The following is a 24502-nucleotide window of genomic DNA, read 5'->3' as shown; positions in this document are numbered from 1 at the left end:
AGACTGTCTGCTTTGAGCATGTGAATTTAAGAATTCTAAGTAATAAAAAGAGTTATGATTTATGAGGGAAAATTACTAAAGAGGGAGGAAGCAATTCTTTGCAATTAAGAAAGAAGACCATACTTTCAGGACACTGGACAGCTATGGCACAGTATTTGTGTGTGACCCAGGGCAGTCACTTAGCCTTTTTGCCCCCTTATTTACATCTGTAAAACAGAGATAAAACTATTCATGACAGATTTGGAGGTGCCTGAAAAGAACTTTGAGAGACCTTTGGACTTGCCAAGCTTTGTTGCTTTTGTATTATGTAGAGAAACTCAGAAAAGTAGAAAGGCTCCAAAAGGTTATTTCACAGAAGGGAGGAAGGGACCAGAGTTCAGTGTGTGACTGAGGTGCACTGGTAGAGATAATAAAGAGATGGCAGAGATGTGTAACAGCAGCTGGGCCTTGCAGATTTCATAAAAATGTAACAGAAGAAGTGTTGGGCGCTTCCTGCAGCTCTGTTTTGCTGAGGAGGGAGGTGTGTGCCACTCGTGGGCTGGGGCAGCAGTAGCTGTGCCCTTCCCAGGAGCAGAGCTGTGGGCTGGCTTGTCTGGCTGATGGCTGATCTGGAGCTGCTGGGTGGGAAGGTGCTATTGATTCCGGGGGACAGGAGGGGGAGGATGCTGCCCACTGCAACACAAAGCATGTTTATCTAATAGGCCAATGACTCACGAAAGATAACATGGTATCCTACCTCTGTTATCAAGTCATTTCAACACTAATAAAAAGAGAGATACAAGCTGCTTTATCAGGAGCCTTTAGTTTAACCAGTCCTGTTTGTACACCCATGCAAGCAGTGACACAAACCTAAGTACAAAACATCAGAGCAGACTACAGTCAGCCTCAGGATCAAAATATTATTAGTAGTAATATAGAATATGGAATATAGAATATAGACTATAGCATTTATTAGAAAAATATTATTGATATTGTTTTTATTATTGTTATTGTAATATTTTGAATGCCCCTCCATCATGACCCCTCCTGAACAGGGCAGAGAAAATATAACAAAAGATTTGTGATTGGAATAAGTGCATCACTTACCAGCTACCATCACAGGCAGAACACTCCTGACTTGGGGAAATTAGTTTATTACCAATCAAATCAAAGTAGAATAATAAGAAATTAAAGCAAATTTAAAAACACCTTCTCCCCACTCCTACCTTCCTCTCAGGCTTAACTTTATTCCTGAGTTTTCCACGTATGGTCTCCAGTGATGCAGTGATGTTCATCACACATTGTTCCTGCAGCTCCTTCCTCCTCAGGGCTGGACTCCTCACACTGATCCTGTGCTCCAGAATGGGGTCCCTCCCACAGGAGAGAGTTCTTCACGGGGTCACAGCCTCCTCTGGGCATCCACCTGCTCTGGTGTGGGCTCCCCCATGGGCTGCAGGTGGAATCTGCTCCCCATGGACCCCATGTCCTGCAGGGCACAGCTGCCTCACCCTGGGCTGCACCAGGGGCTGCAGGGGAATCTCAGCACCAGCACCTGGAGCAGCTCCTGCCCCTCCTTCTCCTTGAAGAGCTGTTTCTCTCTCACTTTCTCACTCCTCTCTTCTCTAGCTGCAGTTACCATTGCACAGGGATTTTTCTCCTTCTTTACCATGTTACTCAGAGGTGCTATCACTGTCACTGGTGGGCTCAGCCTTAGCCAGTAGCAGGTCTGCCTTGGAGCCATCTGTCCTTGGCTCTGTAGGACATAGGGGAGGCTTCCAGAAGCTTCTACATTATTCTCCTCCCCACTATCACCCAAACCCAATGCAGTTTTATAACTGGAGCCATTATACAAGAAATACCTGGGTCTGTTGAGCTCTGACAGGGATTTTTGTTCAAAGTAGTGGCAGCCAGTACCTCCCATCAGGGTACAGCGATGCTCTGAAGTGGGGTGGAGGGGAAAGAGAAGTCTTCAAAGTGAGACATTTTATTAAGGAAAGGCTAAGAATATCACATCTCTGTCAAGTGTTTAGTCACACAAATTATAGTAAGATCAAAAGGTATAATTTATGCAGTACAATTCTCTTAATTGGCACAGACTCTGGTGGAGCCAAAAAGGTGCCACTTGAGCAATTGTCCTGATTATGGGAGACTCACAGGAATATGCTTTTCAAATCTACATAAGAGGCAGAAGGATACTGGGGTCAGCATCTTTATCCTCCTCTGTCAATGCTGGAAAATTCCCTGCAGTATTCTTCCTGTATCTAAATTACACATGTGATAAGGTTTCTCCCATCTTCCTTGAAGATTGTTTCCCAGTCTAATAGATTTAATTATTAATTTACTATAAAGTGTCCTCTGCCTAATTTCCCCACTTTTCACCAATTTACATACCAACCCTTATTATTTTCTGAAATTAAGCCCTTTCCTTTTCTTTACTATTCCTCGCCTTGGGGTCTTAGTGTGACACCACCAGTCACATCTTCACCCACCATTTTACTAATCAAAACATTACACAATGTCTAAGAAATTATTTCTGGTGATTCTGGGTGCCCATCCCCATTTTTCTAGTGACTGATCTCCTGTACCTCTATGGGCCTGTTAAACCCTCTAAGTTGTTTGTGAGCTGTTCACCTAGAAACTGGGGAGCTGGGATAGCTTATTGTGCAGAAAACATGCCCTGCCTCTCAGTCCTGATGGGCTCTCAGTGCTTAGGCTGACATAGGTTGAGTATGTGGAAGATGAGTAGGGCTCTGAGCCCTGCCATGCATTCCAACATCAAATTCACTTTTTCTGGAATTCCAGAAAGACATGCTAGCACTGTTAACTTCAGCATAACTCATTTAGGAGCCATGCTGAGCAATGGAATCAAAGGAAGGAAGCTGTAGCTCAGGAGTTTGTCCACCATCAAATCAGAGTTGTACAACTCCTTATGCAGCCCACACTGCACGGATGAGAGATGTCATTTTCTGCACAGCTAGCAATCCCATCTGAAATTTCCTCTTTAGCAGCCATCCCAGTTAAATTACTCTGTTACTTATCAGGATGTAGAATTGCTGTAAGTTAAAAAAAAGTGACTGCTTCCCTTGTGAAGAAAAGCATTGCTAGAAATAAATGCTTTTGTTTCTTCATGAAAGATGCCTAGTCTGGATGAAGTATTTTTAGTCAGTCTGGGTGTGCTGTTGTGCTGTTGTTCATGTCCTGTGGAGTGACTGGAGTAAGTAGAGGAGGAGGGTGGAAGCAAAGAGCATCACAGTCCATCTTTCTAGCACAAGCATAAGGGACAAAGCCTGTAATTGTACAGATGGTTATAATAGAATAATTTAGGTTGAAAAAGACCTGGTTTAAATGCACTTAATCAGGGTACTCTGCTTACTGTGTATAAGCAAAACACTTCTGACAGGGTGTTGTGATGGCCTGTTGCTGAAGACCCTGGTCAGAAGGAGCAGGTTTCCTCACGGACTGCTGTTCCCAAGGACACAGGTCAAACAGGTCCCACACTGCCAGCATCAGACATCCCCCTCAGAAGCACAGGTGTGAAGGAGGATGAGCAGAGAGGCTCTCAGGAGCTGTAGTACTTGCCAGTAGCAGGCTGCATGCGAGTCCATTTGACTGTGCACCCCTTGTGCTGAAGTGGTCCTGATGCCAAAGTGGTGTTTCTTTGTCCTCAGTCCCATTTGGTGAAGTGCCGAGCTGCATGCACCGCTGTCGTTGTCAGTGTCGTATAATACCAACGACTTTCGGAAAGCACTAATGAACAAGTGCAATTTCTTTTCTCTATTGTTGGGTTTTTTGTAAAGTTGCTCAAATGCTCTCAGGTATGGCGGCCCTGAACGGAGGACTCGGCGCCACAGGCCTGACGAACGGCACGGCGGGCACGATGGACGCGCTCACGCAGGCCTACTCAGGAATCCAGCAGTACGCGGCCGCCGCGCTGCCCACCCTCTACAGCCAGAGCCTGCTGCAGCAGCAGAGCGCCGCGGGCAGCCAGAAGGAAGGTAAGTGCCCGTGCTGGCAACCCCAGCCCAGCGCCTCCGTGTCCTCGTTTCTGAGGAAAATGGCGGTACCACGCATCTGTTTCCATGTTAATGAGGAAAACAGCGCTGCCACACATGTTTCCATGTTTCTGAGGAAAACAGCAGTGCCACATGTCTGTTTCCATTTTTCCGAGGAAAACAGCGGTGCCACGTGTCTGTTTTCATGTTCCTGAGGAAAACAGCGGTGCCACGTGTGTTCCCATGTTTCTGAGGAAAATGGCAGTGCCACGTGTCTGTTCCCATGTTTCTGAGGAAAACAGCGGTGCCACGCGTCTGTTTCCATGTTCCTGAGGAAAACAGCGGTGCCACATGTGTGTTTCCATGTTTCTGAGGAAAATGGCAGTGCCACGTGTCTGTTCCCATGTTTCTGAGGAAAACAGTGGTGCCACGAGTCTGTTTCCATGTTAATGAGGAAAACAGCGGTGCCACGTGTCTGTTTCCATGTTTCTGAGGAAAATGGCAGTGCCACACATGTGTTTCCGTATTTCTGAGGAAAATGGCAGTGCCACACTTGTGTTTCCGTATTTCTGAGGAAAATGGTGGTGCCACGCGTCTGTTTCCATTTTTCCGAGGAAAACAGAGGTGCCACGTGTCTGTTTCGATGTTAATGAGGAAAATGACAGTGCCACGTGTCTGTTTCCATGTTTCCGAGGTTTCATGGAACGCCTCAGGCGGTCTAATCTGTGATTTCCTCTTCCTCCCCTGCTTAGCGCTGTCACCTTCTTTAACTCTAATGCGTTTCATTTTTCAGCCATCTGTCCTTCGAGTTATACTTTGCCACCCATCCTTTCCTTATAGAAAAACATTTACCAACTACCACATAAAAAGACCACTAAAAACAGTCATATGTCTGTGGATGCAATTTTGTCTTCTGGTTTCCTTTTTCTGTCATAGTGGAGTTAATCTGATTAAGGTTTTGAGCTAATGACAAGATCCGTTTTCACTTTGAGTGGTTCTTTGCTTAATTGTGGGTCTTGTGAGGAAGCAGCTAAGTGAATGATTGCTCCCCTCTCCCCACACCAACAGCAAATAAACCTCAGGAAGTTACTGCTAAGAATAAATTAATACTAATTACAAGGTGTTTAGGAAAATGAAGCTACCCTTTCCCCTCTTCCGTTCCCCTTCATACTTCCCAGGCATTTTGAGGGGGGTTGTTTCTGTTTTCATTACTTTCTCCCATCCTAATTTCCAGCTAATTCTAAAAAGACAGGAAAATACTGCATGCTTTCTAATACTATATGTATGTTGTCACTACTGCTCTTGCCAAGGATAAGCTTTGAAAATAAACCTAGTATAATATCGTCAAGAGAAATCTTTTTTATCCTCTTTTGAAACAATATCTTGTAAATGTTATGGGATGTCTTTCCTAGGAAGACAAATATGGCATTCCCCCAGCTGGTTATTGTATAGGGACACTGGAGTAAAAATGTATATTTTATCTGAAGTCTTTCCTTCATTTGCTGAAAGCTTGAGTTATTTAAAATGAAAGGGGATTTTTAAAATACTTTTTTCCTTTTTTTGTTTTTTTTTGTTTTCTGCATTTATCTTTCACCTCAGGCCTTTTGGTCAGTGACAATAGACTATTTGACATCAGAAAAAAATTGTTTATTTGGTGTCATTGCAAGATACATAGTGAAGGACAGATTGATTTTTTTCTAACTATTTTAATTTTTTTTCTGCTCAGAAACATTGACATCAACTTTAGGCTTATTTTTTATTTTCATCAATTGCCAGCATTCTTTTTAAAACACAATATTTTTTGTTATATATCTTGTATCTGTTAGTAGGTGGTTAAGTTCAAGTGAGTGAATTCCACTACTGAATACTGACAAAAATGTTTTGTCTCTTACTATGATTTCTAATGGAATTGTGAAGAGTCTGGAGTGGTTGAGGATAAACAAGTATGAGGGAAAAATGCTATATAAATATTAAATGCTGAAGCACAGTGAACTGCCTCGTGCTTATGCTCTTAAATATTATTCAGTAATTTTCCCCTGCTATTTTAAAGAATATTATTAGCTGGGAAATAATAGTTTACTTTTGACAAGAAGAAAAAAAGTTCTAAGTGACAAGTTTTTTTCATCTTTTTTTTTATTATTATTTTTTTATTTTTAAATTTAATCTAATTCATTTATCTTCTCCTTTTTGGGTAAACTTGCTACCTTTTCCTTCAGGCTGAGAGAGCAGCCAGCCTGTTTCTGAGTGGGACAGGTGAGGCTCCATGGCTCTGTTGCAGAAGGAACTCTGTAAATCTGATGAGCACTTTCCTCTTCCTCTCCAGAAAAGCAAGACATCACATCTGAGGCACATTTAGGTTCCATAAAGCAAGGGAGCATATGATCAGGCTGTTCTAGGTGTGTTTTTAGCAGAAATGCTTGTTCCCTTCGTGTGCCACTTACTCTGCTGGAGCCTGCATGGGGAGGCCACATCTGACTCCATCACATATCACACTCTTCCTGGAATCATTACTCATTTCCAGTGTGTTGCTAGTGAGCTAGGGGAAAAAAATAACCTATCAGTACTCAGATTAATACACCTTTAATAATATGTATATCAAACCTTGTCTGTAAGAAAAATATTCAAAGCACCTTTGAGTTTACACCTTTCTTTGCAAGCTCAACTAAGTCTAAGGCCACTTAATTGCAACCCAACTAGCTAACTTTGAACTTCTTTTAAAAACTTGCTTTACAAAGCTTCTTCCAGGAGACAAAGCTTTCTATGGGGGATTTATATTAAAAAAAAAAACAAAAAAAAAAAAAAAAGCGCTCATTTTGAAATGAGTCAGTACAAATTTAATTCTGAATGCCTTTTTCTCACTGACTTCACTGACTTTACTGACTTTTAAGTCACAATGTGTGCTTTGCCTTACTATTTTTATTCTTATCTGCACCATTTTCTTGCCCTTTGAGTTTAAATCTGTGGTACTAAAATCTGAGCTCACCTCCTTCCATTTCCATAAGTTCCTGCAACTGGAATTAAACTGACAAACCCATGCAGGTGTTGGAAGCAGCAGAGGACTGCCTGTGCAGTTCTTGGGGTATTTTGAGATACTGTACCTGTTATCCTAACCTTAATTATACTGAAAGACAATCATATAAATTGAAGAAAGAGGATGAATTTAACTACTTCTGTAGTAGAGTTATGAAATAAACACTTTTCAAAGTAAACACTTTCCACGATGGGATGCTCTAAAGAGCTGCATTTCAGCTGTGCTCCTTTGATGATCCACTTGCTTTTGTTCCTTCAGAGTTGGAAAGTGAAATGCTTTCTGACCATCAGCTTCAGTAAGTATTATGGAAAAACAGATTAAATGTAGCACTTGTAATAGCTGTTTTCATACTTTTTTTTTTTTCTTTTATTTATTTTCCTAAAGGTCCAGAAGGGGCAAACCTCTTTATTTACCACCTCCCCCAGGAGTTTGGAGACCAGGACATTCTGCAGATGTTCATGCCTTTTGGAAATGTTATCTCTGCTAAAGTCTTCATTGACAAACAGACCAATTTGAGCAAGTGCTTTGGTATGTCAAATTTAATAAATCAAACAGTGAAAGCCACATACACTATACTGAAAAGAGGGCAGGAAAGAAAATTAACAGCAATGTGAGAAATGTCATACTGGAAAATCATTCCAAAAATAATGGACTGTTAATCCTCAAATGAGCAGGAAGATGCACAGACAAACTACTTCTAACTAAAAATTGGATATGAAAAAAAAAACAGTAATAATCTTCTAGTCTGACATCTCGCATGAATGTGTCAAGTACATGAAACTAATTACACCCTATGTGGGGGAATGTCATTTAGTATACTATTAAATTGCCTTATTATGGATACTTAATTATTCTCTATTGTATAGCTGAGCCACTTAAAAAAGCTCTATGTTTAACCCATTGCTTCTACATTACAGGAATTTCTTTCTTCTGAATTAAGTACAAGATTTTGCAATTAGTGACTGAATGGTGTGTACATGTAGTTCAGAATATTTTGCAGACAGTTGATGTCTAGATATGCATCTCCAGCTGTTGTGGGTGGATTCCAGTGTGTTATGGAAGGTGGCATTTCCCTTACCTCAGGGCAAGGATGAAGAGAGCCTCACTAGATCAATGTCAAGTTTCCCAGAGAATACTTTGAGCTGTCAGAAAATTAGATCACAGCAAAGGAGGAGATGATGTGCTGGTATAAAAATAGTTTTAGGGTTGATTAAGAGGGCTGATGACTTTGGAATAGCAGAGATGTACCAGTTCAGTGCTTTTGATGGAGTGGAGCAGAGAATGTGAGTGGTAAACTTTTGCAGCCTTGGCCTAATAATTGTGGTCTTATACAAGACACAGGGAGGATTTAGGAGGAGGAAGGAATCTCTTAAACATGAATTTTATAAGGGTTGACAGAAAATATTGGAATTTCCTTAAAAGTGGCAATTATTTCGCAGAGTATAGGAATGCAACAGTATATACATGACAAGAGGATTGGATAGTACACTTGAAAAGTTGATTCACTTCCATAAAAAGAAGTGACATTCTTTCTGCATTTTCCCACAGTCTGACAGTTCATTTTTTAAGCATTCACCTCTTTAGGCTTAACAAAAAGATATTCCTACCTAGACTAACATAGGTCAGCCTGTGTCTGCAAGGGGTTAAAGCAGTCCCTAAGGCTCTTGCAGATTTGAAAAGTGGAATTGAAATGGACTCCCCATTGATCTGGAGCCAGTTCTGTTAGTATGTTGGGGTTAAAAAATCGTTGTTGAGATCTCCAGGAATCTTGATGAAATGTCAAATCAAGCTACGTTAATCGAAATGCAGCAATTGTGGTGACTGCTGAAAGAATGTAAATTAGTTTGGGCAGGTGGCTCAATTCATCAGATCATTTCCCACACTTACTTTTTGTGCATTTTCTTTTATTCTTTGATTACCTTCTTACACATTTTCCTGGGTTTGTGGGACACAATTGCCTGACTTAAAGTGATGCACCAAAGCTATCTTCTTTAAGGGAAAATGGAGGTGTCAACACCCAATGGATGGAAGAATTCTCTGTCGTTTTGGTTTTAGGCAGCTTTCACTGATATTTCCATTTTTCAGTCTTCCTTCCCAATACTCTGCTACTAGGGAGGGAGTTCTGCTTTAAAAACAAAAAGTAGAAGTGGCAGATGAAGCTGATTTTTCTGGGTTAGTGGGTGACTACTTGGTGATGCTGCAAATCACAGCAAAGCCAGAATTAGTCCTGCTAGCTTAATGTGCTGGCACACTCTGAATGCACCTCTTCAGCTTTATTAGCAAGAATTGTCTATTTGTTGTTTTAGTCCTATATTTGTGTTTCAAAAAGCTTTATTTTTTTTCTGTCCTCCCACCCAAAAACTACGATAATAGTGCCACTGGAGAACCCATTTCTCTGCTGAATCATTAATGGTCATTGCACTTGGTAGAGTTTGGGTTTGGGTTTTTATTTGTTGGTTTGGTCGTTTTGCCCCTAATAATAGCAATAGCAATAGCAATAGCAATAGCAATAGCAATAGCAATAGCAATAGCAATAGCAATAGCAATAGCAATAGCAATAGTAATTAAAATAGTAATTGTAATTGTAATAGTTTGCACATGCTTAGGGCTTCCTACTCTGGAGTTTCCAATCTGCTGCCCAAAGGAGGAGGAAGTCAAATTACAGATGAGAACAGGTTGAACATTCAAAAGGTGTAAAGATTGTCCAAGTCTGTCCACTAGCAGAAATGGAAAGGGAAGGTTCATTCTGAGTGATAGACAGTGATGAATCTTTATGTAAAACTGCTTCACAAAATGAAAAATTCCTTTTCTTTGCAGAAAAAGGACTTAGGCATATTTCCGTTTCTTGTCCAAACCAGAGTGAATGCTCAAAGGATTAAATTATGATGAGGATGACAGCACAGTTGTTTACACCTGGAAGTGCTCTTCCATGAATTCTCTCAGGCTCCACGGGCTTTAGTTGACTCAGCAGACAAAGGGTTTCACTCTTCAAGCTCATCTCTTATCTTTCACAATCCTTAGAATGAGGAAAATGAGATATATAAGTAAGGCAGAGGAAGGGGGACTCAATTACATCAGAGCAGAAATGCAGTCAGCCTTATAGCAAAATTGTCTTTGAATGATGAAAATTATTTATCCTGATTATAGAGATACCTAAAGATCTAAAACAAAAATCAGAGTTGTCATGACAGGGTCTTTGGGAATTAGTAAGAAACGTCATTCCAACTTCATGTAACCTGTGGTTTAAAATTCAGACAAAAATGGTATATGGGTGCAATCAGAAAAATACAAATAAAGGGAAAGAATTCCAGATTCCTCAGTAAGCTTTATAAATGAAGGTTCTCAATAAGGAGGAAGATGAGAGTGTAACAAGATAATGCAGGTATTGTATTCTGTGTGAAGAGACAAATTGTGAATCAGAACAACAATTGAATGACAGGGGCTGATGCCAGCAGTTTGCTTCCTTCTCTTCGTTCACCATCCACAGATGCCAAGTGACTAGTTTAGATCACTTGCTTACTTTCCAGGTGGATAAAACTAAGTACAGAGGAAAGAAACTACAGTGATGATAAGTTCATAGCAGTAATATGCACCTAGGAGAATAAAGTGAAGGTCAGGAAAGCTGTAGAGGGAAATGCTGAATTGTCAAGGTAGGTAGGAGTAGCTGTAGTTCAGTTGTGGAGCATCTGCCTGGACAGTGCTACAGCTGCCTCCCAACTCATGCTAACTCCGTTTTCTATCCCTGAGGCAATCCTAGGGCCAATGGAAGGAGACACAGGATGTAGAGGAAAGATAATGACTGCAGTCTTGTGAACAGATCTCCTAGAACCAAACAGGAGAAAGGAAGAATGGAAGAGACTGATGAAGCTCCCCAGGATTTGACAATAAATTTAAGAGGGAATTATCTCAGGGAGAAAGTGGGGAAGTAGCAAGAGTTACTAAAACCAAGGAGGGTATGGAGGAACATTTATTGTCCCTTAAGGAGGTTACAAATAATGAACCACAGGACAATATGGATAGATCATATTTGCTTTGGCCAGGAGAAGGTCTGCAGAGATTCAAATGAGAGGTGGTTTTGAGTGGAAGGAACAGAAGTTAGCCTGAGTTGTCAGAGAAGAGTCTTAACTTAAATAGTTTGGTGAAATTGATTTAAGGTGAAGCTACAGGAATGATCTATGAAAAAGAATAGCTGGACAAGGATACCTCAATAAGGGGAGAGGATTTTATGCAGTGTGTAAAGTGTAATAACACTCTGACTCTGCAATTGGAAGAGGGCAGCAGTGCAAGAGCCATAAAAGGATAGGTTAAAGTAAAGGTAAAAAGAGGTTATGAGACCAAGAAGTACACAGAAGCTAAGCACAAATGAAAAAAGCTGGTTGGCGAAAGAGAGGCACTAAGAAGCCTGTGTTAGGACTGAAGGCAAAGTGTGTGGCATCCATGCTTTAGGAGTATGAAGACATATGTGTTAAGGCAAATTCAAGTGGAAAGAAGAGGAAACATTTCAAAGCAGATGCATAACAGCAGTCTGAGTACAGTAATAATTAGCCCAAGCTGAGGCAGAGCAGCAGTTAGGCAAGCTTTGCAATTACAAGTGGGAGGCCCAGATATGAAAATGAACTTTGAGCTTCCAGAATCAGGGAGATTTGAATATATTATGAACAGAACATTTTCAGTCTCCCAGGGAAAAGAAATCTGAGCCAGTCCAGCCATTCTGAATTACCCAAGCAAGCATTATCCTCCTAGTTAGTGCTCACACACAAGGAGCAGATCTTGGAGTTCTCATCAAACCCTACCATTGTCTTTATGATGCTGCTTAATTTTGATGTTTGTGTGCTCCTTTGGGGACCAAGAGACTGAATTAACTAACATTCAGGTACCCTGAGATCTTGAACTGGAAAGAGCTGTAAAATTGCGAAATATTAATATTGCAACTGTCCTAGGTTGAGCCCAAAGAGATGAGTGTCCCATAGCTCACATGAACTCACACCCAGGTGTGCCAGTGGGTTTAGGCAGTTTAGGGGTCGATTCTATAAGCAGGCTTGCTCTTTCAGCTTCCCTTTTGCAGACTGGCCTAAATAGCACTTCCTAATAGACTGGGAGGTATGTAGATACTACACTGAAAAGTGTTACAGTAATAAATATCTTCAGTCTCTAAGGTAGGTAGATAAATAACAGAATGGAGACTGCATTGCACCAAAATTGGCCAACTGCATCCCAGCTAGAAAAGGAATATTATGAAGGTAAAGAGGAAGGCAAAGGAAACGGGAGAGGAAATGGGATATGAAATGTGATCAAAGAACTAATTGAAAGTGAGGTAAATGTGTCAAATAAATAGCAATCATAAAATTCTAACAAAATGCCTTCTGAGATTTGTTGTAACCTGGAGCTGACTGTCTCTCCCGCCTGTGTTCTGTGTCTCGCAGGTTTTGTTAGCTATGACAATCCGGTCTCTGCACAAGCTGCTATCCAGGCTATGAACGGCTTTCAGATTGGCATGAAACGCTTGAAGGTTCAGCTGAAACGCTCCAAAAATGACAGCAAACCTTACTGATCTTAACCCCAGATGCTTACTGCTCTTATTTTAGCTTTCTTAGGGTAAGTCCCATGAGCAAACCTGTCCTCTGCAGGGGGGTTAAGAAAGAACATAGAGCCAACCTTCACCAAGAGACAGTTATTTTTACAGTTACCACTTCCATCTCCCCACTTGTCCTTACTACACTTGGCTCCCATTTCCTTGCCAAGTAATTACTGAGTTGTGTTACTGTATTTTGTTTTGCAGCATAATTTATCTCCTTTTTGAAACAAAAATAAATGTCTTGAAATTCCAAACAGCACACACACACAGACACAAAAAAAATGTGCAATTTAACTCTGTGAACCCTGGTGCCATTAGCACACAATAAAAGTTGTTTTCTATGGATGGATCGTATTTTACCAGGGTGGCACCAGCAGTTTATAGGTTAAACAAAATGGCCTCATGCCAGTTGAAGCACTTATTTTGCAACAAAAATTGAAACAAGTCTTTCCACTACATCAACTTGTTTTTTGAGAAGATCTGATTTTTTTTTCGGTTCAAATCAACGTATTGTTATATATTAGTCTGATTTTACACTGGTCGTCTTTATATTTCATTTTTTTTAAGTTCTTGTTTTTTTGGAAAGGATTAATGTAAAAAAGATTTAGAGATCTGTTTCTAAAGCTACAGGGTTTAAAATAAAAAAAATAAAATAAAATGAGTGACAATACTTGATGTTTCTTGAGAGATAAATTTAATAATAATAATAAAAAAGAAAGCCACAGGCCTGTAAATTTTATTTGTAAAAAGCATTTCTATTTTTATACAAAATTTTTACTGCCTCAGAAATAATGGAATTTATTTATTGCCTATTGTTAACTTATTGGATACCTAAAGAGCAGCTCTCTATGCTAGCTAGATCCTTTGAAGTAGTCTCTAGAGTAATTGTGCCAAGAATGGGCGCTTTTTCACTGTTGAACCCTCCACCCTTTGCAGTTCATGCTTTTACCCTCTTGTTTGTATTTGTCTGGTTATTTTGTTCGTAGTTTCCATTACCTAGTTTAAAGTTCAGTTGTCTGACCCTTTTTCCCCCCCTCTCCCTGAACCTTTCTGTTACATTTGTAGAAACTGGTTCTTTCCTCTCTTTTCTCCCCAAAGAGGAATCCATTTCCTTTGACTCCTTTCAGATGGATTCTTTTGGGGTTCCATTGTGTTCTTGTTGACAAGTATTGTAAGTTAATGCAAATTATGTGAACGGCTCGTAGGCTCTACTGATAAAAGATTTGCATTAGTTTTCTCCTGCACCCATAAAAGTGATTTTGTTTGTGCTGCATAGATTCTGTGTAACTTTTTTTCCTCTTCCTTGTTTTTTCCCTAGACATCTCCATGCCCGTTAGCCCATCGTTTGCCTAGCATGTCCCTGTGGCGTCTCAAAAAAAAAAAAAGTTTCATCGTCCCGTCATTGTTTCTGATGTCTTTCTGACCTCACATCATATTTGGTTCTCCTACTGACCTAGTTTGACCTTTGAAATTTGCATGTGACCTCATCTAGCTATGAATTCTGGGAAGTCAATGTGAAAAAACATTGCTGCATTCATGCAAGACTGAAATTTATTATTAGATAAATTAATGATAGGATTTAAAAACAACCTGTGGCAAAATGTTTTTTCTTTCTTTCCTTTTTTTTTCTTTTTTTTTTAGTTTTGGTTTTTGGTTTTCTTCTTTCCTTGGAGTTTTTGTTTCGTTTTGTTTGGGTTTTTTGTTTTGGGTTTTTTTCCTTGATTTTTTGTTTTGTTTTTTCATTTCGTAAAAAAAAAATAAAAAAAAAAACAGACTTGAAAGTATTATACAGGGATTGGCATTCTGCCTGGTCACTGGTGACAATAGCAATATGTGTCCAGAGGCACAGAATGTTGGTTTCTAACAGACTACTTCCAAAACAGTTTGAGAAATAAAACTGTCTGATTTTAAGTCTCTAGAGGTCTGTAATAGTTTTTACATTTTTCAGGCAGTGTAAAGTTTTTTGATAAGGCCATTTTAGGTGGCTCACTTTCTCATTAAAGTATATATATAGAACCACTTTTTGTAGATTAGTATAAGAAAATATTTACCCTGTTTTAGGGCAAATGCTACCTACTTGTGTCACCTTTTGCTGAACTGACTCACAGTTAGACAATCCATGGTTTAATGCACATGAAATTACCTATATTTTATACTGTTTCAATGTACAGAAGAAAGGTTACTGTAAAATGTGTTACGTTGGTGCTTCTGTGAATTAAGTTGTGGTTTCATCATGAGTCTTATGGTCTTAAGTGTTCTATGTTTATAAAAAGACAAGTTTAAAATTGGTTTACTTGAACAACAAGAACAAAAAGAAGATTCAAAAAAAAAAAACACAAAAAAAAGTTGTTTGCTTAAAAAAATAATTTCATGTGAAAATGAAAAAATATTCCAGAATAAGTTTGTGTTGGCTTGTGACGCATTGATGTCATTTTTTTATTGTGAACAATTTAGGTGTGTTTGTGTTCAGCAAAATGTGATCAGTTTTTCTTTTAAAGAAAAAAAATCAGTGAAACTATAGTGCCAAATTCCAAAGGTACTTTCTTCCTAGAGCTTCAGTGTGTTTCTTGTGTGAAGTAATTTGATAACATGGGTATTTTATTATGTGTTTTGTATAAATCCCTAATATTTAAAGAAAAAAAAAGAGGTTAAAAAGTTTGTTAACTTGCTATCCTGTGGTCTTGTTGCCTGAAATTGTTATTGTTTGTTATTTCTCTTTGATGTTTTTTGTAAAACATTGTATAAGTGCCCATGTTTCACTTTTTTAACCACTCTGCACACATCAATGCTGTGAAAGCAAACCTCACTATGTATTTTCTTCATATTGTATGGAAACCTCTAAGGTGAGAAAGTTTTGAACTTTTAACCCTTTCCACCCAGAGCTGTCTTGAGTGTTAATACCTTTTATACATTCACCATTTTGCTGTTTATTTTTATATATATATCTATATCTATAAATATATATATACTTAGTTTTTTGTGGTTTATTTAATACATGGTTGAAATCAGAACAATGCACAGGGCAGATCTGAAGGACAAAAATATTTTACTGCTGTCTAAATTTCTTCTGTATCTATAACTAAAATTATTTAAAACCGTAATTAACTTGTGGTTTTCCTTTTTAGATTTTGGGGATTTTGTCTTTTCTTAAAGAGCTTTTAATATGCTGCTGGAATATGCTATTCAGTATTAATAAAATAAAAGAAAAAGAAAACAATTCTTTAATTATCTATTGTGTGAGCCACTCCCAGCCAGGAGCGGTCAATCCACCATTTGAAAACCTTGAGGAGAAAAAAAAAAAAACAGAATAATAATATTTTTGTAATTTAAATAAATGAACTTTTGCTTAAATCAGATGCACTAGATCTTCCTGGGTGAAAATTCAGTGTGCACTGCAGTTAAACTACTTTTTATGGATAAAGTTTACATACACTGTAATGTTTGGTGTTATTTGCCATTATTTGTCACGGCAATATATTGGCTTACTCCTGCAGACACTCGTACAGAGAGGAGTAACTTTACTCGTACCCGTGGTCCATGGGAATATCTGTGTGACTGATGTGGGTGTTTGCTGGAGAAAGCTCTTTGTAAGGAGCCAGAAAAGAGATGCTGGTAGCCCTTTTCACTGCCTTGTAAGTCTGATTGGGTTGCGTTTCTACCGCACAAACAGTGACCAACTACCAAATTCGGTTCTTTGCCACCGGTTTAGTGAATTCATTGCCAATCTAATGTGTGTGAGCAGCAGTACCTGCTACAGGTCATAAAGTGCCATACCTTCTTCCACCTCCTAGTTCTATCTGGTTATATCTGAAGCCACCTAAAATTAAAAATGAAGCCCTATATGAGCAACATCAGCTGGTGCACTCTTGTCTCTCATCCCCAACTTAAATGCTTCTTTATGTAGAGCCCTGGGATGGAAAGGACTAGCCTCTAGTGATGCAAAAAAATTTCCTTCTTATAGCACATGCACTTATAAATAAATGATCTATACTTTTCTCACGTTTTTACTACTGCTGGGGCCTTCCTACACCCTTTGAGGGCTATTTTGTACTACTTGCAGCAATTGTGCGTATTCAAAGTATCATCTCACGTACGTTATATTATATATATGTACATATATATATATATAATATGAGATCATCATTTGGACTGTTTAGAGACTGTTTCACTAATTTTTCTCATTGTACCCACCGTCTAAATTTCCAAAGCTTTTGTAGATGCCCTGGTGTGTCCTGTGGGTTTTCCAGTCCAGTTAGAGCGGTGATGCCTCTGGTTCTTGGGCAGCGTAACTCGACACCAGGCTGCCCTGAATTACTCCACGGGACATTGGCTTAGCAGTGGGAGACAAGGAATGTTTCTGTACTTCCAGGCAACTGAGATGAGTCATTGCTTTAAAAAAGTGTCCATCTCTGGGAAAAAATAACCAAAAACAACTAAATTCAAAAATTAAAAATAAAATTCAAATACAAAACAAAAAACCCAAACATACACCTCCTGGGAGGCAAATTATCTACCAGTTCTCTTTCAAAATAATGAAAGGTAAAAGCTGCAAGGGTGCAAGGGCCTAATAAGAGAGGAAGTAAAACAAGGGAAATTGCTTTACAAAATTCTAATCAAAAGACTAGACTAGTTGTTTTATCAAACAAATTAGCTAATTGCAATGAAATGGCAGTCCTCAAAGGAGTAACAAGTTCATCTTTCTTTCACCATAGGGGTTACAGTTCCTTGGCTTGTGCTACTCTGGAATCATTTTACTGTTTCTGTTTTTATTATCTTAAGTGCTAATTAACAAAAGGAAAAAAAAATCCTGTAGTTTCATTACCTTTTTGGATAATGTCATACAAAAAGAAAAAAAAAAAAACAAACCTATGTATTTGTGTTTTTTTCGTGCTGTGGGAATTGTTGTTTGTAGATTAATAATACTATCATTTTGTTTAGAATTACAAAATAGTTTTTAAGTATTGTCTGAGAAAAGCCAAAGTTAATGCAATCTAGTGGAAACTGTAAGACCATTTGAGTATTGTTTCTGTTTTATTGATGCATTTGGATTTTGTTGTTTGATGGAATTTGAGCCAAAAAAAAAAAAAAGAACAAAAAAAAAAGGCAAAAAAAAAAGCAGGCTTTCCTATTTCTACAACTTGATTGTACTTATGCATTTTGTACCAGTGGAACTTTTTATACTGGAGATTAAAAAACAAATGGAAATTTTTGTGGCTTACTCTCGTGGGCCCCCTCGATCATGACTGATTTTCAAGTTTGATTTCTGGACGGTAGAAAGAGAGTTGGTTTTGTTTCGAGAATTCAAAACTTTGGCTTGATTTCTTTTTTTCCCTTTGCTTATATCTAGTGTTTAGAATTTTGTCTTAACAAAAGCGGTAAGTTTCACTTTTTATTCTGTATCGTGCAGTTACACAATAAGGTAATTAGAATTAGGAGTACTCGGTCACTTTGCGTGGATAAATGTATTAGTTAAAACGTTAGGGGTTTGCTTTTTTGCTGTTTAGATCAGAGTTTTTTCTGATTCTTCTGTCCTCATTGTGAACATAACCGTGTAGTTGAAACAGTCAGACTTATTTTTGTAACGTATGTTATTGTGTGATGCAGTTTTTTGCTTCTGTCTCCAATATTAAACCATTTTCCTAATACTTGTCTCTCTACTTTGTGTGTTGTATTGTTGGTGGTCATTCTGTGTTGGTAATACATCTGCACACCTCACTGTTTCACGTGCCTGTTTTTTTTTTTTTTCTCTATTTGTTGGTTGTGTACAAAAGATACAGTCGATTCCACCTAAGTGAATAGCTGATTGGGGGGCAAAAGAGGATTTGTACATTTTAGACATGTTCTGGTTTCTTTGATTTTTTTTTTTAATTTTTTTTTCTCTCTTCCTCCCCCTAGTCATGCCTTATCACTTGGATAATCTCTTAGAGCAGGAAGCATTTTAAATGAGTTTCCTGCAAAGTCCTATTGAAGGTAGCTTTTGTTAGCCTTCAAACTGCAAAACCTTCTGCACACAAACACACAGAAGACACCTAAAAAGATTTTTTTTTTTTTTTTTTGCTGTGGCATTTCAGTCAGTCTGGAAAATGTGGATTATGGAGATAATTTCTTCCTAGTTGTTAAAAAAAATAATAATACTCTGCCACTATGTTGCAGAAGCATATGAAACAATCAAGAAAAGAGGATATAGCCTTGGGATTTTTTCCAAACTGCACAGTAATCTGATGGCATATGGCGTTAGTCAAACTCTCCCTAGAAACTAATCATCTCTTAACTAGGGCTGGGAGAGCCTGCAACATCTTACCAGGTGATCAAGCTTGTTACGTGCAGTTTTACAGATAATACTTTAAAATATATAACAAAAATCCAAGTGAGCACACGAAGACTCTCTACTAAAGCCAGTGGAAGCAAAAAAAAAAAAAAAAAAAAAAAAATCCAACAAAATAAAAAGGAGAAATAAATGATGGAAAAAAAATCCCCCATTGTTCCACTGGGTGATATTTTTGCTGTGGGCTTACAAAGCAAGCCCACATTCTCAGCATTGGCTGATAGTATTACACAAATCTCAAAAGGGACTAAAGAAATACCATAGCACTTTTTTTCTCATTATTTTTTACACTCGATTCTTAGCTTTTTTATTCTTTCCTTTCCTATAATTTTTTCCTCCTTGCAAGAATCTCTCTGCTCTCCCCCAAATGGTGTCTACCACGATGAAAGAAAAGCTGCAAAAGAAAAATCTATGTTCTGGTTTACAGAAAGTCTCTTCTCTCCTCTGATCACAGATACAAACCTTACAATTTGGAGAGGGGGGAAAAAACAAACAAAACAAAACCAACCAAACCAAACCCAAGGAGGAGAGAGAAGCACTGGCAAGTGCTCTCTGGAATTCAAGCCATACGCCCCCATCCCTTTCCTTTGTCCCACTTTCTGTGATGCTCAGGAATCGAAGACCACTTAAAAGTGCTCTTATGAGACCCAAACGACACTCCTCCCTCTTGTCTCCTCTCCCCTGGTCTTTCTGGCGCTCTGGCTTTGGCTCACACACACACACAGCCCCATCAACACCGTCCGACAAGGTCCTGGCGCACTGGGTGTATCCGTGTGGTGTCAGCAGCAACGTTGGTTCCTGCGCTTAGAAGACTTTTGAAATTTTCTGGTGGCTTGTGAGTTGGCCTGGTTGTTACTGCTCCATCTATTTTTCTAAATTTTTCTTTTTTTTTCCTTTTTTTTTCACTTTTCCGTTTCCATGAGAAGCAAACGAGCAATGAGTCTGGAGCCCCCATTAAGCTCCAGTGCCGTCACACAGGGTCTGTTATCACAGGTCAGGGGTCCAAGCAGCTCTAGGTTTAACCTAAAACCACAGGAGCCTGTAGCAAACAGCCCAGGCAGGAAAGCAGAACCTGATGGTCAGACTATATCCTGGGACTTTGACACCTCTAGAGTTTATAATCTCGATTTGGGTAATTTTGACACCAGTGGATTCAGTTAAGTAAGTCTTGACTTGCATGATGGATAAATCAGAATTGCTCTCTGGGGTTTTTTTAGCTTGTTGTGGATGTTTTCTTTTTTTTCCCTCCAAACTTGGTCTTAGGAAAGAAACTAGAGCTTTGTGAAGGGTCTTTTCTTCCAAAAATACAACTAAAAAAGAAAAAATACTTATACTGCAGTTAGGTTTCTTTTAAATACTCAGGGCTGAAAGATACAGGGTTTTCTTTCTTTCTGTCTTTCTTTTTTTTTTTTAATTTCAACAAAGGGGGAAAAATGAGTTCCTTAAAGCAATGCAGCTGAACAGTTTGTCCTGCTTAAACACATGCTTTTAATTTCAATTATGTAAGGCACCTTGCAGTGTTAGCAAAATGTCTCTTTGTTAGCTATATGTGTATCGCCATGGGAAATTACCAAACTGTCACAAGACTCGCTGATTAAAGAATAGCCTGCCAGAGTGTGTGTGCCTTTGCCCAGTGTGACTCTTAAGTATTAGGCTAAGGAAAACAGTTTAACAAAATGTAGTGTGAATCATTCCTGATAAGTGAATAAAGCATTGTGACCAAGCAATCAGATTATTCACTTATCAGGAATCGACTGTACTGATAGTTTGCCTGATCGTTTTTGTTCCTCATCTCTGTTGTAGTTTCACTACTTTGCTGTGTTCTGTTTTTTCTCTCATGCTCTTAGCAAAATCACTGGGAATATCCCTTCGTGTGATCATGAAACGTGCTACTGAGTAACAAATAAAAAAAAAAATTTAAATATAAAAATGATATCTTAACAAAATCTATGCACTTGCTATCAGGAACACAATACTGGATGTGTCTTATATATATTGAACTATAATAGTATTCGATTTCTTAAATAAAGCTTAAGAAAGGATTCTGTTGTCTGTAAAATTTTATGAGCATTAAATGGAAAAAAAATGTTTCTAGGGTTGGGCGCTTTTTGTTATATGAAATCTTCCTGGGTATTTGGTCTTTAACCACACCCAGGCAAATGTTAACTAATTCGCTTGATATTTCATTAATAATGGAGACTGGAAATTAGGCTTACTGAAATCTGTGGGGAGAAAAAGTCTTGCCACTCAGTGACTTGCAGCAAAAGATTCTAAGATGCAGAAATTTTTATCTCTTTCTGTATTTGCAGAAGCAAACATGCTTGGTTTTGCACTAAAATCAGAAAATGGCTAAAATATGTGAATCAGAAAATGCCATAAAACAATACAATACTGTACTTTTTGGTATATGACTTTTTTTCCTCCTGATTCTATATAGGTTTAGAGTTAAAAAATGAAAACCCATATGCTCAAAATTCCACAGATTCCACACTGGAGGTCAAAGCATCTTTTTTGGGAAGATGTATGGCTTACTGTACGTTTCCTGTATTGAGCCTTCTCTTAAAAAAAAAAGTGTTTTCACATCAAAATCCGTGATTTAAGTGGGAATTGAATAGGTAAAATTGTTGAGTACACTGAAAAAATTATTCCTTCAATGGCTGTATATTTGCCACAAAATTATGGATTTTAAACAATCTGATTTTTATGGAAATGGCCATAATTCCTGTGTTTATCAAACTTTTAATAATGTCAGCCTTTGGCAGAAAGATCCAGGAGAATGAGGGGAGGGGAGGGAGAGGGGTTGCTTTCTTTTTTTCTTTTGAACTGCATTACTGCCTCACTTTTCATATGCCATTATATTATTTGAAAAAAAAAATTAAATTGTGGAAATCTATCTGCTGCTTGTATCATTCTATTCATGCATATTTAGTAAATGTTACTGAGCTCAACATCCAATGGCCAGGTGTGTCAGCCTTGTGAGCCAAAAACACTGCTCCACCACAGAGGGCACAGGGAAGATTTGCCTTGGTGGGCAGCAGGATGGTGTCCATCCCACATTAGCACAGAGCTCAGGTGGGAACCCTGCCCTGCTTTTCAAGGGCTGCTGATGTAACACAAATATTAAGTAATTGCAATGATTAGCTCATATTTGTATTCCCTCTGATTTTCCTCATTAGCAGACTTTCTTTTTTTTTTTTCATTAAAGGGAACTGGAAAGTTGCAGTCATTTTCTGAATCATTTGCCCCTGTTGATAACCTAATTGTTTTACATGAATGCTAATATTTCCCTCTCACATATTTATATCTATCAGCTAAATCAGCAGTAAAGTAAACTCTTCTGGGATACATTCCTATATCAATTAGCAAGGATTTATGCTCCAAAGCACCATTAGCATTAATGGGAGTGTGCTCTTTAGCATAAACAATTGGCAATAGGTCTGGTGGACTTTATTTCATAAACAAAGGAGCATTTGAATCTTAGAGACTTGTTTCCTCAAGACGGCACTTCAGGGAGTGATGTCCCAGCCTCCCCGGCTGCTCTGGGGACACCTCACTCACAGGACATGCATAAATTCCTGAGCTGCCAGCAGAAGGAGACAGTGTCAGTTTGGAAAGTGGGTTGACTTCTGGCACAAAGTTTTGCTGGCGTTTTCCCTTCTGAAAACCTGCCTGAGAACACACCAGGCAAAATTTTCAGCATTATCTCTTGTCCCTCCGACCAACAGCTTGAGAAATTTCACTCGTTGAGCGTTATGTATGTCAGGATGGAGACCACAGAGGGGAGGGAGGAAGGGAATTTGGGAAGAGGCAGGAGGAAGAGCAGAGATGAAGCCTGTAGGAAAGAAACTGGTGGGTCCATGAGTTCCTTCATCTAGCAGCCTCAAGCTCCATGGCTTTCAATAGAGAGCTAGAGGGGACCAGTAAATCACCAAGTCTCAGCTTTCACATATTTCACAGTTTCTCCCTCACCTATGTTTGATGAACAAATACACAATCAGAATATTTCAATCTTAATCTGAAGGCAGGAGCTGGGGCAAAAGCCCACCACTTCCCAGAGGTGCACGATCTGCTGAATCCCTGCCCGTGCTTCTGCAGATGTTTTCTCTGTAGGTTTTGGCTTTGCTCAGTTCTGCTACATTAAAGAGCCCTTCTGCATCTGCCATTTCCCCCCAAAGGCACTCATAAACAGGTCTCAAGTTGCTTTTCATCCCTCGTTCATAAAATAAATATATCATGCTCTGGAAGCATCCATACCCAATAGTGGTTTTCAGCCCCTGAATAATTCATGTGCTTTATTTCTGCAACTTCTTCTTTTTTTTTCTCCAACATTTTTTCTAAATTTGGGTTACCAGAGACAGACATGTTATTTCAACATCAAGAGGTGCAACATGCAGGAATCAAAAATTTCATCCCTACTCTACTTCTCTGAATGACAGGGATAGTGTCAGCCCCTCCAAAAATAACATGCAAAAGTCACAAAACACCACATTAGCAGAATTATTTGGGGTTGCTCCTTTAGGATGCTGAAATCCCATTGGGATGCATTGCACTCCAGGTTCCTGTGTGTGTGGTCTGCTTGCTTGTTCTTCCACTTGAAAGCTTTCTCACAACCACACTGAGAGCATTTCTGTATAACTCCTAGTCCCCTCCAACATTTTCCAATGTTATCAGCAGTTTTGACATTTACTTCCAAGTCATTATTGAAGATACTCAATAGCATTCAGACCCCTCTAAAAAAAAACCACTCTCCTACAGTGAGTCTCCTTTGACAGCTTCTTTGTTGACATGTCAGCCCATTCTTAATCCATTTTATGTGCCTTGTATTGATAGGGTAGAATGCTAATTTTTTAATCAGAATCTGTTGTGCTGTCAAACATACAAAAGTCAGAATATATTCCATCTTTGCAATTACTTTTATCAGCCAAAACCTACAATCACATCAAAGAATGAAATCCAGTTTGACAACCCTTCCTCCCTTAAAAAACATGTTGATTGGCATTAATTGTTTACCTCATCTTTAATGTCTTTATACCCATATCAATATGTCCATTATTTTGCCAAAGTAATGTCAAACTAGCCAACCATGGGCTGGGCCATCCTTCTTGTCTTTTATCAGTACATGAGAATGTCATATTTCCCATCCCATCTGGGATTCTGCTGGTGTGCTTAAATATTCCTAAAGGTCGATGCCAATGGATCAGAGCTCTCTATTCTCAGCCCCATCTACCCAGGACTACCACATCTTCAACAAAATGGTTAATGTTACAGAGTTAGACCAGAAATCCTTTTATCCTTCTCCTGCCATGCAGATATGTGAAAGAAGAGAATTTTAGACATTACCTCTCTTTCTGCAGCATAATTAGAAGTTTTCCCATCTCCAAAAGTCTAAGTTCAATGATAAAATAAGCAGACCCAAAGAAATTTTTGTAGTTGTCCTGCACTTCTCACCCAGGTAGAGCTGCCCATTTAGTGTGGAAGCAGAGGGCAGTGCCTGTTTGTTTCTAGTGATATATTATTTAAAGATCAATAGGAAGCATGTGGGAAGGTAAAATATCCTTTCAGCCACCACCCTCCTCTGAATAGACACAGCTGCTCTCACT

General features: G+C 38.8%; 1 protein-coding gene across 13 annotated transcripts in view; it reads left to right on the top strand.

Annotated features, from left to right (window-relative positions):
- CELF2 (CUGBP Elav-like family member 2) overlaps positions 1-20944 on the top strand; it is a 373808-nt gene extending 352864 nt beyond the window's left edge. For 5 of the 13 annotated variants that reach the window (XM_056507918.1, XM_056507901.1, XM_056507869.1 and 2 more), the window contains 3 exons: positions 3795-3974; positions 7387-7530; positions 12426-20944. In XM_056507918.1, the coding sequence (XP_056363893.1) occupies positions 3795-3974; positions 7387-7530; positions 12426-12553 (452 nt within the window). In that variant the 3' untranslated portion in view covers positions 12554-20944. Of the gene's footprint in view, positions 1-3776; positions 3975-7386; positions 7531-12425 lie in introns of all 13 variants that reach the window. The other 8 variants (XM_056507927.1, XM_056507883.1, XM_056507954.1 and 5 more) reach the window with 3 other exon arrangements.
- Positions 20945-24502: the final 3558 nt, after the last annotated feature.

This window comes from Oenanthe melanoleuca, chromosome 1A (genome assembly GCF_029582105.1).
Source record: "Oenanthe melanoleuca isolate GR-GAL-2019-014 chromosome 1A, OMel1.0, whole genome shotgun sequence".
Classification (NCBI taxonomy): Eukaryota; Metazoa; Chordata; class Aves; order Passeriformes; family Muscicapidae; genus Oenanthe; species Oenanthe melanoleuca.
This window is presented reverse-complemented; position numbering and strand designations above follow the sequence as displayed.